The 14,662-nt window shown below is 47.4% G+C and overlaps 1 protein-coding gene across 4 annotated transcripts; it reads left to right on the top strand.

Annotated features, from left to right (window-relative positions):
• Nucleotides 1-1,572: 1,572 nt before the first annotated feature.
• Znf334 (zinc finger protein 334) lies at nt 1,573-12,894 on the top strand. 4 transcript variants are annotated; one of them, XM_076930236.1, is made up of 5 exons: nt 1,573-1,865; nt 2,768-2,898; nt 6,981-7,107; nt 7,381-7,473; nt 8,278-12,894. In XM_076930236.1, the coding sequence occupies exons 2-5, from the start codon at nt 2,884-2,886 to the stop codon at nt 10,080-10,082; spliced, it is 2,040 nt and encodes a 679-aa protein (XP_076786351.1). In that variant the 5' UTR covers nt 1,573-1,865; nt 2,768-2,883; the 3' UTR covers nt 10,083-12,894. The 4 variants fall into 4 exon arrangements, with proteins under 4 accessions (XP_076786351.1, XP_076786350.1, XP_034349575.1 ...); XM_076930235.1 differs by having other exon boundaries at nt 2,745-2,898; XM_034493684.2 differs by having other exon boundaries at nt 1,573-1,918.
• Nucleotides 12,895-14,662: the final 1,768 nt, after the last annotated feature.

Raw genomic sequence — 14,662 nt, 5'->3', positions numbered from 1 at the left:
TATGGGCCAAGCATTGAAACACATGAGTCTATGGGGGTCATACCTACTCAAACAATCCCATATATTATTTCCACATCTTCATATTAATTTTTTTGTTCCTTACTTGACTTTAAAAAAACAAATAACATACTACATTTAAATTATTTCTAAAAGCACTATTAATAATTGAGCCCACTCTTACACTTATTATATACAGAAGGCAACTGTATTCCCTTCCTACATTTGCTTTTAAAATCCAACTTTCCCCAAAGTTATTCCAGTATGGACTTTGTGGCTCTGCTGTGTGTTTACTGGTATTGACTTTCTGGCCCTGCTTCACGTGAATCTGTAAGCAACGGAGGCCACCCAAGAACTTAACTACACACAATGTTCAGATGACTCACTCCTTGAGTCTGAAGTCTTAACAAGGATCCCTGGAAAGTGAGGCATAGCTGGGTTTCTGGGAAAGATTTGGCTTTTTCTTCACATTGCCTCTCTGCTTCTTTTGATTTCCATTTGATCTCTGGTAACTAGTTAACTAAAGTCATACACAAGTTCTAGGAGCGCCACCAACAAACCTGACTGCCAAGATATCAGGTTTGTTTTCTGAAACCTGCAGTGTCCCTTCTGATGCCCCCTTTATTTAAAATGACAGCACGACTGGCCACATTTGATATGGGAGACAAAATACAAGCAGTGGATTCCTGGACGTCTGGCTCTCCGAGAGCCATCTCTCAGCCTTTGCATCTCAGTGTTTCTTTTGGTGTTTAAAGATAACAGATAACTGTGTCAGAAACCTGACTTTCCAGTGAGTGAAATATCACATAGCTTTCCTCTTTTAAAATATATACATGTATACAATTTGTCCTCATGGATGAAGAGCCAGTTTCTATATAACTTGCATTATACATAATTGGTCATGTTAAAAATATTGTTAAGGGACTGGAGAGGTGAATCAGTGATTTAGAGCACTGGCTGCACGTACAGAGAAGCAGAGGGCAATTCCCAGCACCTACATACCACCTTCTAGCCTTCTCAGGCACTAGGCACCAATCACGGTGGTAAACAGACATACATGCAGGCAGGTAATACATCAATACATATAAAATAAAATAAAAATTGAAAATTATATACTGTTAAAATATTTTTGCCATTACTTATTGTGATTTCTCCTTTTGTAAAATTAGCAGAATGTGCACCTGTCGGTAAACTCAGACAGCCGGGAATAAACAGGATGGCGATTATTTTCTTTTAATATATTCAGAGATGGTCTGATTTGTCTTTGTTAGAGGTTTCTTCTGTAATTTTAGGAAGTTTACTATTACTTTTTTTATTCTGAGAGAACTGCTTGGTTGTTATTTTTTTTTCTTAATACACTGTTGGAATTTCTTTCCAGAGCTCTAATATTTTTATTTCTCACACTCCTTTTTGTACTCATGGTTTTTACTCATGGTTACTGTGATAAAAGCCCTTGCACCTCAGAGGATAACGGCCGGGCTGGGGCAGCAACTCCTTGTGGGAAATGTAGTCCTGAAAAGACTACAGCACCCTTTGGAGAACCGTGGGAATGGGCCGCTCCTAGGTTCTGCGCATGTGCCGTCTCCTAGCCTCTTATGGATAGGTTTCCGTTTCGCCGCGCTCTTCCAGGCGAGGTTCGAGGGGCCTCTGTGCGCCACGGTTGCCTGGGGCCTTCTGCGAGCTACAAAAGAAGCGGGTTTTTTTCCCCCGAGCCCAAGGAATACCGGGTGGCGACTCCGGGGCAGGATCAGAGGAAACAGCGCCTTCCTGGGGCCCCGCGGTGGCTCGCGCGTGTCCAGGGGCCGGGCGAGGCTACCGGGCGTCCCGGGGCTGCAGGCCTCCGGACGGGCAGCCTGGGAAGGAGAGAGGTGTGTGCGTGCAAAACTCGGATCCCAGCAGTCCTGCGGATGCCCTTGGCCGGGTAAAGCTTCAGGGCTGCTTAAGGGTTGAGCTGCAGTTGAGGGAATGAGCATGTCCAGACTGGGGAGGATGGCGTTTCATTGGCGGGTCTTTCGTTTGAGAGGGAAGAGATGCCAGCTATGGCTGAGGAAACGGTCTCTGCATCACTTCGAATAAATGCATGTCGTTCCTTAGAGTCTCCATTCTATTTCGCAAGAGTTGCTCAAACCACGTCCATCACCATCCTGGGGTTTACTGGTTTCCTTTATATAGAAGAATGACTCAAGCTTACCTACAGAGAAGGGTTTTGTTTTTGTTTTTTTTGTTTTTTGAGATATTTGAACCTCTCAAGTGAGGAAGGCAGATAATTTAAGCATTTAGGTAGTTTGCTAGTGATAGAACCAATAATTGAATTCCGGTGTGCTGATTCGAAGGCCGGGGCTTTGTCCTCTGCTACATTGAAGCAGAGGCCTCCCTCTCATGAAACTGCAGTTAAGGTTGGGGGAGGGGAGCAGAGTGATAAGCGTCTTAAAACCCTCACTCCTTCTGTCTGGTTTTCTGATTTCATCTGCTGAATGCATTAGAAGGAAAATAGGTAATTGACACACACAAAAATAGATGATAGAATATCTTGCTGGCCTGCTGGCTCAGGCTTTATATATACCAAAGCCTATTGATATGATCTAATACGAACTCCGAAGTGTTTGTTTTTTAAGGAGGCATAAGTAAGCCGGGAATTGAGTTCACATCTTTGTTTCCATTCACACAGTAAGAAAAGCCCTGATTGGTTCATTCAGAACCGCCCATGGGCCTCCCCTCAGCAGTTACTTGTTTTGTGTATGACACAGGTCGAAGAGTCCTTTCCTTCCAGGGCATGTCTGTGCGTCACTGTCAGAGCTGCTAGCCAGTCCGCACATTCCCTGTAATTCCTCACCCAGCCCTTCGATCACCCGAGGTTCCTGAACCCCTTCTTGAGAACGCCCGAAAATGGACGGTAGCCAGGTAAGTCACTGAGGGATTCGCTTCCCACCTTTGGCAGTGGGTGTTCATAGATTTGCAGTGTATACATCCGGATGAAATAGCAGAAATATATAAAAAGTCAGCGTCAGGGAAAATAAGGGAAGCAGATCAATACCAGCAAAGTGAACCTCAATAAACACAGAGTATTGCCAGATGTGGTGGCGCACGACTTTAATCCCAGTGCTTGGGAGGCAGAGGCAGGTGGATTTCTGAGTTGGGGGCCAGCCTGGTCTGCATAGAGAGTTCCAGGACAGCCAGGGCTACACAGAGAAACCCTGTCTTGAAAAAGTAAACAAATGAATAAATAAATAAACAGAAAGTATGCATCCCTGTAGGCATTTTCAGTACGACAGAGACCCGAGTAGTAGGAAGTGGGATGTTACCATGGTTTTTTCATCATTTATTTATAAACGTGTTCTTAGACAGTCTATGAGCAGATGATGCAAAATCACCTTTGCCAGCAGCTGCTGTGGATCCCCCGCAACTTACAACTTGGCAAGGCCCCGTAGTTACAGATGTCTAATCTATTCTCAGAGGTGTAGGCAGCCCTCAGATCATTTGCCACCGGGTAATGATAAAACGTGCAATAAATGGGTTGCACATGCCTCAAATGGTCCCTGTTGCTATTTGTGTCTGTAGTGCCTTTTTTGGAAAGTGAGTGCGTGCATGCGTGTATGTGTGTGTTTGTGTGTGTGTGTTTTGCTGTAAAGTGGAGACAGGCACTGATAGTTCTCCTTCTGCCTCCTGAGTGATTCAGCTTTACTTTTTTTTTTTTTTTTAAAGATTTACTTATTTATTTATTTCATATGAGTACACTATCGCTGTCCTCAGACACACCAGAAGAGGGCATCAGATCTCATGACATGGTTGTGAGCCACCATGTGGTTGCTGGGAATTGAACTCAGGACCTCTGGAAGAGCAGCCAGTGCTCTTACCACTGAGCCCTCTCTCCAGTCCCTCAGCTCCTCTTTTAAAACAGGCATCACAGGGCACAGTTTGATTTTAGATCCTATGGTAAAGCTATTTCATTTGCTTCTCTAATGTCAACTCGCTCCGTGTCCACTACCCATGTTGTGAGCAAAATCAGTGATCATTCGCCTATTTTCAAACTTAGTATTTCCACTCCATGCTTCACCAGACTCCTTGTTTCCCTTACAGCATGACCGTCTCTCCCTAAACCATACCTTTAACCGTTTCTAGCGTTCACACCACTCTATCTTTAACTCACCCATCATTTCTTCTTCTAGACCCACTACTGCTCCCGCCTCTGCCACCAACATTGTGTGTTTATTCCATTCTTCTCTCTGCTCTCTTCTGTGTCATTTAGAGTTTTAACTTGAACCCTCTGACCTCCGAAATCTTCCTGCCTGTAAGACTCTCAGGGTGTGGTTCTTGCTGTACTACTCTACAAGGGGTCTGCAAAAGGCACTTGGAGTCCTGCGGCGCAGAACAGAAATAATATCCCCACCTCTGTCTGTTCATCGTTCCCTGCTTGTCTTGCTAGCATTACCCATCAGTCTCGGTGCCTCGCTGCCCAAGCAGGTCCACGCTAGTACAGGGAATAAGTTCAGCATCCTTGGTTTGACTTAACAAGGCTGGTTACTTCCTGGCCTTTTCCTGCCTTTTTTAGTTCCTGCTGCTCCAGACCTTTCATTTAACAGCTACCTGTCGATCACTGTGTTGTGTACCCAACACTGCACCAGATGCTGCACCCGTAGCTTGGCAGAAGCCAGCACCTCTGCCCTCATGGAGCTGGTGAGAAGTGATCTTCCTGTGGCTGACACCCAGGCAAGGCTCAGATCATCACAAGCAGATTTGTGACCAGGACATTAGAAAGTTACACAAGATTGGGGCCACATCTTTTCTGTAAGGCTGTCCCATTCCCTATAGGACACCTACCATCTGTGTCTCTCTGCCATAAGTCATCTCACTAAGCTACATCAGCCAGACATTTGTTCCCGCCATGCACTGTGCCCCAGGAAGCAGGCGTCAACTGTGTTTAGCCTCTGCAGAAGGATAGTAATGTGCTTCTGTTTCCTGATTGTGTACTTTGAACCTGTTCCCTGTTGTTGAAATAATGTCTAATTCTTCATGTTGTGTGAGACCACAGCCAGAAGTTGTTCTGTTGTAGAACCCATTCCTGTCCCTTCTGTTAATCCTTCAGGCTGCGTGCTTATGGAGCCGTGCGGCTGTCTCTTATTTAGGGTCTGTCCATTTACCTGTGGGGCTCCCTACACATGAGGCCGTCAGCCCTCCTCTCCGTGCCGTCTCTACTCCTCCACCCTGTGCAGTGAGGCTCCCCATTTTCTTCTTCTTTGGTTTTCCTTTGTTTTCTTCCCAGACTGTATAGGGTTGCTAACAGAGTTGACTCAATCACCAGAGTGTGATGTTATTTTGCCACTTGTCAGGAGCACCGTTCAGTGTCTTCCAAAGGGACTATGCTGTCTCTTCTGCCGTGGGCTGTGTGCTCTGGGGCAGCTGACACTGTCCTGGCTCGAGTCAGGGCTCCCCATCTGACTCTCGCCGGCCTTTTCCCTCTAACATTCTTTGCATCATTCTTTCTCGTTGTCCAGAGCTTCTATACTCATCATCCTGCCTAGGTTATAATTACAAATTATGAAGTACTGTTTATAACCAGGAAGCTTATTTTGAGGGGAATGATTTATAGAGAGCATTTAGCGTGGACAGTGAACTGCTTCCAAGTGACAAGTTCATTCATTCCTAGTGGGTCCTTTCTGTGTGTGTTTTATGGATACTGTTACCTATGTGTTTTCTTTCATTTCCTTTCTTACATAACGGTACACTGTGGATATCCCCTTCACGCTGCAGCCTAGAACTCAGTACGTGTCAGCCTAGAGACTTCCGAGTTTTACCTCAGATACTGTTTCCCATTGCTGTTCTCCTTGTGCTCCAAACCAAATGTCACCTGCCGTGGTAGGTGCCTTTTCCCATCTTCTGCACAGATGCTCTGAGCACAGCATTGTAGGTTGGTGCCTTAGCTTCCTGTGCCGGTGAGTGGTGAGGTGTTTGTTTCTGTCCTCCTAACCTTGGCACACAGTGTTGACATACTCCGACTGTGGTCCTGCTGAACAGTGTTCCTAATGTCTTCAGCCCACAGGTGGCCAGTCCCTCTTGGTCCTCACAGAGTGTTGATTCTTCTCGTCTCTCACTGAAGCTCCCTGTAGAAGGGCATCCTGATGTTCTTCCCCTTTGGACCTTTTAGCTGTTTCCCATGTTTTCAAGTAGGGGACAGCGAGCTTTTTCTGGGGACCATATGCGAACTGTTTTCAGTTTTGCTTGAACACATAATCTCCATCAGCTCTAAATGCAGCAGTCTGTTGAATGGCAAAGGTCATGGGCAAAGTGTGAACCAGGCACTGGCCAGATTGAGCCACTGCGGCTAGACTGGGCCCAGAGGCAGTGGCTTGCCACCACCCACACACAACAGTGTCACCTCCGGAATGCACATTGCCCTGCTGCTCTAGGGGTTACAGACACTTCTGTTCTCCAGAGTGGACAGTGAGGAACACCCCGGCAGTCCCTGGGGTTATGGTCATGTTCATATCTTGGCCAAAAGCATGAGCAAACAACAAATTGTTACTGTCTTTGTGTGTGTGTGTGTGTGTGTGTGTGTGTGTGTGTGCACGTGCTCTGCCTAAGTGTATTTCTCAGTGAACACGCTGTGGCCAGTGAGGACTAAAATCTTGACCTCACAAAGTCCACAAAGTCTCATGACACAGAACAGGACCATTTGTGGTGGCCCTTTGTCTACCATGTATGTTCCTGCTGAGGTGCAGTCCTGCATGTGTCACCTGTCACACTGGGTGCTCTTTGAGAGGAAGAGTCATAGTGCACATGAGTCAGTAATCCCGGAGTCCCAGGACACTGTATAAAGGCTGCACATTTAAAGAACTTGTTCACACATCGTGAGCAGTTTATTCTTTCCTCACCCTGAAGCCTCTCTCTAGCCGAACACTGGCCATGCGGGACCCACCTCATGTTTCTTATTCCCGCTCATCTGCTGTTGCAGCTCTTGTAATCTCAGATGAAACTTGCTTTTTCAGAGATCAATCTCCTTCAAGGACTTGACTGTGGACTTCACCCGTGAGGAATGGCAATGTCTGGGCCCTGCACAGCGTCTCCTCTACAGGGATGTCATGCTGGAGAACTACATTAACCTCATCGCGGTGGGTGAGTGCAGCCCCCACAGCACCCAGAGGAAGCCTTTCTTCTGTGTCAGAAAGAGGACATGGCGGATAGTAGAAGTGAATTCTCTCGCCTTGAGTAACGGGAGAGAAGGATGATGACCGTTTGCACACACATGCATGTGTACACTGCTCTTCACCAATTTGTACCGGCTTCATTGAGCTAGCCGAGGGCATCTCCATCGCTCAGGTGACCCGTCCTTCAGTCCTTGATGTCCACAGAGCTTGGTTCAAGTTCCATACTGTTTCTCATTAACAGGGTTTCATGTTAGCAAACCAGAAGTGATCTTAAAACTGGAGCATGGAGAAGAGCCCTGGGTAGCGGAAGACTCGTCACGACAGAACCATGCAAGTAAGTATGATGACTGAGCGGGTAAAGCCGAAGAACTCGAGTCCCAGGCTGGTCTGTGACCACAGCAGGCACCTATGTGATCTTCTTCTGGAATCTTCTAGGACCTGGAGCTCTAGAAGCAATCCATGCATGAGGATCTCTCATAGATACTAAAACGTTCTCCCCGAGTAATCCGCTCCCTTAACTGAGCACATAAAAACGTTTGGCTGTGTGTGCTCTAGCCACAGAAGGCCAGCGCCACTGAGTCCTTCATCCCTCCCCACGTCCCTGCCCACCAGGTGCCTTGCCATCAGCCCATGCCCCTCGCCACCCACTTCCCACTCCACTGCATTTGCATTCAGTGCCAGAGTTCTTGGCACTGAAAAGATGTCCAGTTGGCCTCTCCCTCCTAACACTTCTGAAAGCACTGGCTTCCGGAAGCCTGCCTCAGGCTCTCACTGCCTTGCTGGGTTCCACTTTGTTCACACTAGGTCCTTGTCCTGTCACCCTTTCAGCCATGGAGAGCTGTTGGGGGCTGTCCCCGCTGCAGTGTTTCTGTCAGCATCCAAGGCCCTAGTGTCCTTTGCCAGTCTCTCCTTTCTCTGACCTGGTTTAGCGAGGTGGCAGAGAGGAGTTTGCTTTTGTCCCGACCTTCCCCTCTCTCTCGTCCTTTGTGGTTTTGTTTCCATAAAATAGAAGACATTTACACTTAATCTCCTTAACACTGGGAAGCCAGCGCTGAAGCCCTGGCCCCCATAAGGCCTTTGTACAGATTATCAGGGGCTCTCAGAACTCACGTATTAATGTCACTTCTGTTCCTTCCAGAAGTTGATGATCCCTTAGAGAAGGACAGGAAAACACAAGACAAACGTTTGAAGCAATTTTCAGTCGTCAATAACAAAACGACGCCAGAAAAAGCCAATCTGTTTGAGAAAACGGTTGCTCTCGACACAGATAGTGTTCCTTCAGGAAAAATGCTCCGTAAATATGATCCAGGTGGAAGCAGCTTAAAACATAATTCAGGAGAAACCGTGGCAAAGCCAAGCAAAGCCAATGGGAAAGCGGCTGCTGAGCAGGATGGGAGTGGGAAGCCCGCGCTCCACACGAAGGCTGACAGAAGTCATTCTGCGGCAAAACGGTGCAAGCGTAATGAAGTCAGGGATGTTAAGAGTCGGGGTGAGGGTCTCACTCAGCAGCAGAATATGCAGTCTGTAAGTCAGCCCTCTGAACCTCATGAAGGTGAACAGGAGTCAGCCAGCGTCGCGGGGACCGAGGGGCATCCTGACCGGAAGCGAAATGAGTGTGCCGAGTGTAGGAAAACCTTCTCTAAGAAGTCTACTCTGATTGTGCATCTGAGGATCCACACGGGAGAGAGGCCCTACGCCTGTAATTACTGTAGGAAGACGTTCCGCATAAAGGCCAGCCTCACTCGGCACCAGCGGATCCACACCGGCGAGAGGCCTTACAAATGCAAGGAGTGCGGCAAAGCCTTCATTGACAAGTCTGCCCTCATCGTGCACCAGAAGATTCACGGAGGGGAGAAGTCCTACGAGTGTAACGAGTGTGGGAAGACCTTCTTCCGGAAGTCAGCCCTGGCTGAGCACTTCAGATCCCACACCGGGGAGAAGCCTTACAAATGCAAGGAGTGTGGGAATGCCTTTGGCAAAAAGTCGTACCTCATCGTGCACCAAAGAACTCACCGGGGCGAGAAGCCCAATGAGTGTAAGGAGTGCGGGAAGACCTTCTTCTGTCTGTCCGCCCTGACAGCACATCAGAGGATCCACACAGGGGAAAAGCCCTATGAGTGCAAGGAGTGTGAGAAGACCTTCTTCTGTCAGTCGGCCCTCAACGTGCACCTGAGGAGCCACACGGGCGAGAAGCCCTACAAGTGCCGCCAGTGCGGGAAGTATCTGTGCACCAAGTCTGCCCTGGTTGCGCATCAGGTCATTCACAGGGGAAAGAAGTCCTTCGAATGTAACGAGTGCGGGAAGCTTTTCTACCTGAAGTCGACCCTCACGATCCATCAGAGAACTCACACAGGAGAGAAGCACAGCGTGCTTAGTAAGTGGAGCCGACCGTCCACTGGGAAGTCCAGCTGCGGCGAGCAGAAAAGAGCGGACGTGAAGGAGAATCCACCCGAGTGTCACGACCACAAGCGAACCGCCCACAAGAGCTCACGCCGCTTTGCACACAAGAGAACCATATGGGAGAGACCTTACGAGTGTGAGGAGTGTGGGCGGACCTACTGCCGGAAGTCAGCTCTCAGGCACCACCAAAAGACACACACGGGAGAGAGGCCCTACGAGTGTAAAGAGTGTGGGAAGACCTTCTGCCAGAAGGTCTCCTTCACCGAGCACCAGCGGACTCACACTGGGGAGAAACCACACAAATGCAAAGAATGTGGGAAGTATTTCCGCCACAAGTCAGCATTCACAGTGCATAAGAGAATCCACACAGGAGAGAAACCGTACGCCTGTAACGAATGTGGGAAAAGCTACCGCCGGCTCTGGACTCTGACTGAACATCAGAAAATACACACAGGGGAGAAACCCTATGAATGTAACATGTGTAAGAAATCATTTCGCCACAAATCAAACTTCCTTTTGCATCAGAAAACTCACAAGAAGTAAATTCCCACAGGGCAACAGACCATTCACGTCTGCTCGAATCCTGAATCACACATAAAGGTGTGTGACCTTGTCAGCACGGGGACTATTGGAAGATTTTCTGCCGAAGTCAGCCCTGTCTCAAACGCCAGAGAGCTCGCACGGGTGACATACAGAGTTAACGTTCAGACTTCCAGTGTTAACTGTGAAGACATTCGGCATTTCAAATATTACACCAGGTGTGCCTGCCTCCCTTTCAAATCGCAGAACAAACACTAATCCCCACCTGATTACCCTCCACAGTTAATGTGCATAGCATATGTTGCTGGATAAGGAGCCAGTGTCGATTCCAGGTCATTACCGGTTGTTCCTGTGATAACTGAGTAGTGTCTGTTTATGAGTTTACAGTATTAACAGCTCAGACTACACAACCTGTTTGTCCCCTGTCCCTGCTGTCTAGGGACAGGCCCTAATCCCTTCATCTGCAAAGGTGAGTCAGATGAACCGCCCTTCACTTCCCTGCCTGTAGTGACTCCCACACACAAGTAGGTGTTTGCTAACGCCAAGTCATTGGAGTTTTCTAATGAGAGGCACAAGCTAGCTTGTAAGTGCCTCCTTGAGCTTCCAGGTAAGCCAAGAAAACAGCGACTGCAGTTACCATAGCAAAACCAAAAATGAATTAAGCAGATTTGAACAGTGAGGAGGATTTAGGGAGTGTCTGAGTCAAAACAGCATCTGCGTTGTTTGTGTTTTAAATACCTCTGTTCTATTAGTGGTTTGAGTATGTCAGTGTTTTCAAAAGTACCTTGATTTTTTTAAATGAACGTGTCCATAGGGGTATGGTTTAGAATTCTCCTGTCGGCTTCTAAGAAAATGTCTCCATGGTGCCAAATAGAATCACATAGTGTGGATGTGTGCATCAGCCAAAATGGCTGCCATTCTTGGTGGGTTAATGTCAAGTCCTGGCAGCCAGCCACAGTGGAATTTTCCACTATCCCAGCCCTGTTCTCCGATGTGCTGTGCTTTCCTAGGGCAATGAAGTGAGTTTATTTCATTGACAAAACAAAGACGGGCCACTGGGTATCTTGACATGGGCCTTGCCTGTGGCTAAACTGGCAAGTCAGCCCTTGCCGTGGCCATAGTAAATGGTATTGTCCATCCGCGTCTTGGTAACGAGTCTCACTCTGACCTGTCTGCTGCCTCCGCTTGTGATGTTGGGTTCTTGGGTGGGAAAAGCTGCCCCTTGTTTGAGACCCATCAGAAATCCCAGTATGAACAAGATGATCTGTTTATTCAGTTTGTATTTTATATCCTTCAGTAAGGTAAATACATACTTGTGAATGCACATGTATTCGATATATACTAATATATACTGAAACAGGAATATATGTATATATCAATAGTAACCTTTCCTGAAAATGTTAATAATTACTTAAAAGATTCGATTGCTGTTGCAAATGCAGTTGTTTTAAAATTACTGATAGAGGCCTGACAAGGATTAGCAAGCAGAGGTGCTTGCCGGTGAGCCTGACAACCTGAGCTCGACCCTTAGGCCCCACATAATGAGAGAACTGATTTTCTTACAAGTTACCCTGACTTCCACAAGTGTGATATGGCATGCACACACACACACACACCAAGTATAAACATACATATATACATATACATCAATCAATCAATAAATAAGATTTAAAGTGTTTTTAAACTCACTGATAGGGTTCTCAAGTATCTTTTTTTTTTTTTTTTTTACCACATTTATCAAAATGCATTCCTTATACTTACCTTGCTTGGTCTTATGAAACTCACTCACAGCTCCTTGTAGAGCATGTTGGTGAGCTGTCTCGGGGAGGTAATTTCACTCTTTGAAGATCTGTACCCTAGCTGTCTTATTGTGCCTTCTGCTTGCCCCTGGGTTATGCAACAGATCACAATCTTGTGATTACCGAATTGTTCGCCTTCATCGCTGTGACCTAGTGTACAGAAGGGAGTGCTGTACGCTGGAAGGAACTTTTTTATTTTCAAAGTCTGATAAGAAAAATGTAAGTCATAAAGGGAAGGTCAGTGAGCCCCAATCACAGAAAGTCACAAGACACATCAAAGTGAAACTTGAAGGTCCAGTGAGGACTCAGCTGGTAAAGGTACTTGTTATGCAAGCCAGCAACCCGGGACACCTGTAAATGTGGACAGAGAGATCCGGCTCCACAGGTTGTCTTCTGACCGTACATGGACTGCTGTCCTGTGCACACATTCAATAACAGTGCAGTTTTTAAAGTTGCTTAAAAAAAAATAACTTGAAGACACATAAAAAAACTAAAGCAATTAAATGGAAGAAAATCCATAAAAGCAGCTGAAGGAAGCGGCAACATGTAGGGTCTGCGAACTTCCTACAGCTGTTGCAAGAAACTGTCACACTGATCAGAAGAGTGGATCTCATCTCACCGGACCCAAGACAGCCAGTCAGGCCCAGTGCTTCGAGCCTGCTCCCTTCTGACTGCTGGAGGCTGGCTGAGCTTGCTTCTCCCGTGTGACCTTCCTGCAGCTTGTGACAACGTGACTTCAGGCTTTGCATCTGTCCTCACTGGGCATGTCCGTCCTCACTGCAGATGTCTGTCCTCACTGCGCGTGTCCGTCCTTACTGCAGATGTCTGTCTACGATTCCATTTTATCAGGACAGGTCTGACCAAGGTCCCACCTTACTCAAGCATGACCTCATGTTGACTGACATCTGTAAAAGCCTTATTCTGTAAGGTCACATTGAAAGTATTAGAGGCTGGGGGGACAATATTGGTACCCTAAAACTTACCCTATGTTTACCAGATTAAAATAACAGTAGATATTTGTTGTGTGAGACTTTTACTGGGGAGATGCAACACACCCTAGGAAGAAAACCCATGCCAGACCAATTAATAAAGTCCAGCTCAATAAACCAGAGAGTTTTGGGAGGTTACAAATGGGTATGGCTGAGGGCTTGCTTACAGGAACAGGGATGGCTCAGAAGCAGCTACATTATCAAAATTCCACTCCAGCATGGGTGGGGAAGCTGCAGCCCTGGACCTCCCTGCATATCCTGCAGACGGCTCTGCTGTCTGCAGCCTGGCCGGGCAGTCTCCTTCCCTAGCCATTATTACTCCATCTGTAAAGAATCTGAGAGGCTTCCAGACGGTTTAAGGTAACATCACTTGCCACCAAGTCAGACAACCTGTGTTTGATCCTGGGACCTACATGGTACAAGAAGAGAACCAGCTCCTGCAAGCGGCCCTCTTGTCCCCCCACGCACTCTGGCACATGTATCCTTACTGGTCAACCTCTCCTCCCCAAATACACGAGAAAATGTCATTTTTGTTTTGTTTTTGAGACATGGCTCTCTGTATAGCCCTGGCTGTCCTGAAACTCACTCTGTAGACCAGACTGACCTCAAACTCAAAGGAGATCTGCCTCCCGAGTGCTGGGATTAAAGGTGTGTATTGCCACCACTACCCAGCATAAGTGTAATTTATGAAGGGTGTCTTTTTTAAAGATTTTTATGTGCATTGGTGTTCTGCCTGCATGTCTGTATGAAGGTGCCATATTCTCTGGAACTGGAATTAGAGTTGGGAACTGCTGTGTGGGTGCTGGGAATTGAACTTTGGTCCTCTGGAAGAGCAGCCAGTGCTAAGCCACCTCTCCATCCCCCTAAATGAAGGTTTCTTTGTAAAGCTTGGGGTGATTGCATGTTTACCTGCCAATTGGAAACTCTTCAGGAAGGGGGAAGGGGGTGTGTCTTAGTTTGCTTTCTATCACTGTGATAAAAGACACTATGACCAAAAGCAACCCAGGGAGGAGAGGTCTCATTTCATCTTAGGCCTTCTCTATACCTGTGGTAAATCAGGGCGGGAACCTGGAGGCAGGAGCTGGAAATGGAGGCACTGCTTACTGGCTCAGTCAGCCTGCAATTTTATAGCACCCAGGGCCACCTGCCCAGGGGCGGCAGCACTCCCAATGGACTGGGCCCCTCCACACAATCATCGAGAACATTCTTTACAGGCCAATCTGATAGAGGCTCCCTCCCAATCAAAGTTCCCTCCTCCCAGGTAACAAGGATGGAAGGAAGTTGCATCCTTGAGCAGTGAGTTGAGCTGGAGCCTGGTGTACTTCAGTGATAGGTGTGGCGCTGCCCCGCTGATTGGGCCACAGGGGGACAGCTCGTGGACTGCCTTGGTAATTGCTCCTATTCTACCAGTGAGGCGGAGAGCAGCATCGTTCTCCTAGAGCAGGAGGCGAGTTTTTAGAAATTGTCCATTACTGACAGAGCTGACAGCCTTCAGTTCTGCCCTATTGCCTTGTGTGTCTCAATCCATCCATCTTCTGCAGCACCCCACTGAGGGGAGTCTTGATATTTAGGAAAGTCTATTTTCTCAGCTAATGTCTTCATGTGATGCCTTAGAGTGCCCTGTTGGCAGGAGTCCGTGGACCCTGTCCACTGACTACATACAGTCAGCCCATGTCCAAGTCACTTGGCCATCTCATCTTCCTGGTTCACCAGGACCCCACCTTAGCAGACATTCTCTAGTCTAAAATAGGCACAGCGCCCCCTAACCAACTGTTTGCTCACAGTGTATGTCTGT

The sequence above is a fragment of the Arvicanthis niloticus genome, chromosome 2, assembly GCF_011762505.2.
Source record: "Arvicanthis niloticus isolate mArvNil1 chromosome 2, mArvNil1.pat.X, whole genome shotgun sequence".
NCBI classification, from domain to species: Eukaryota; Metazoa; Chordata; class Mammalia; order Rodentia; family Muridae; genus Arvicanthis; species Arvicanthis niloticus.
Note: the sequence above shows the minus strand (reverse complement) of the source record. Positions and strands in the feature narration are given on the sequence as shown.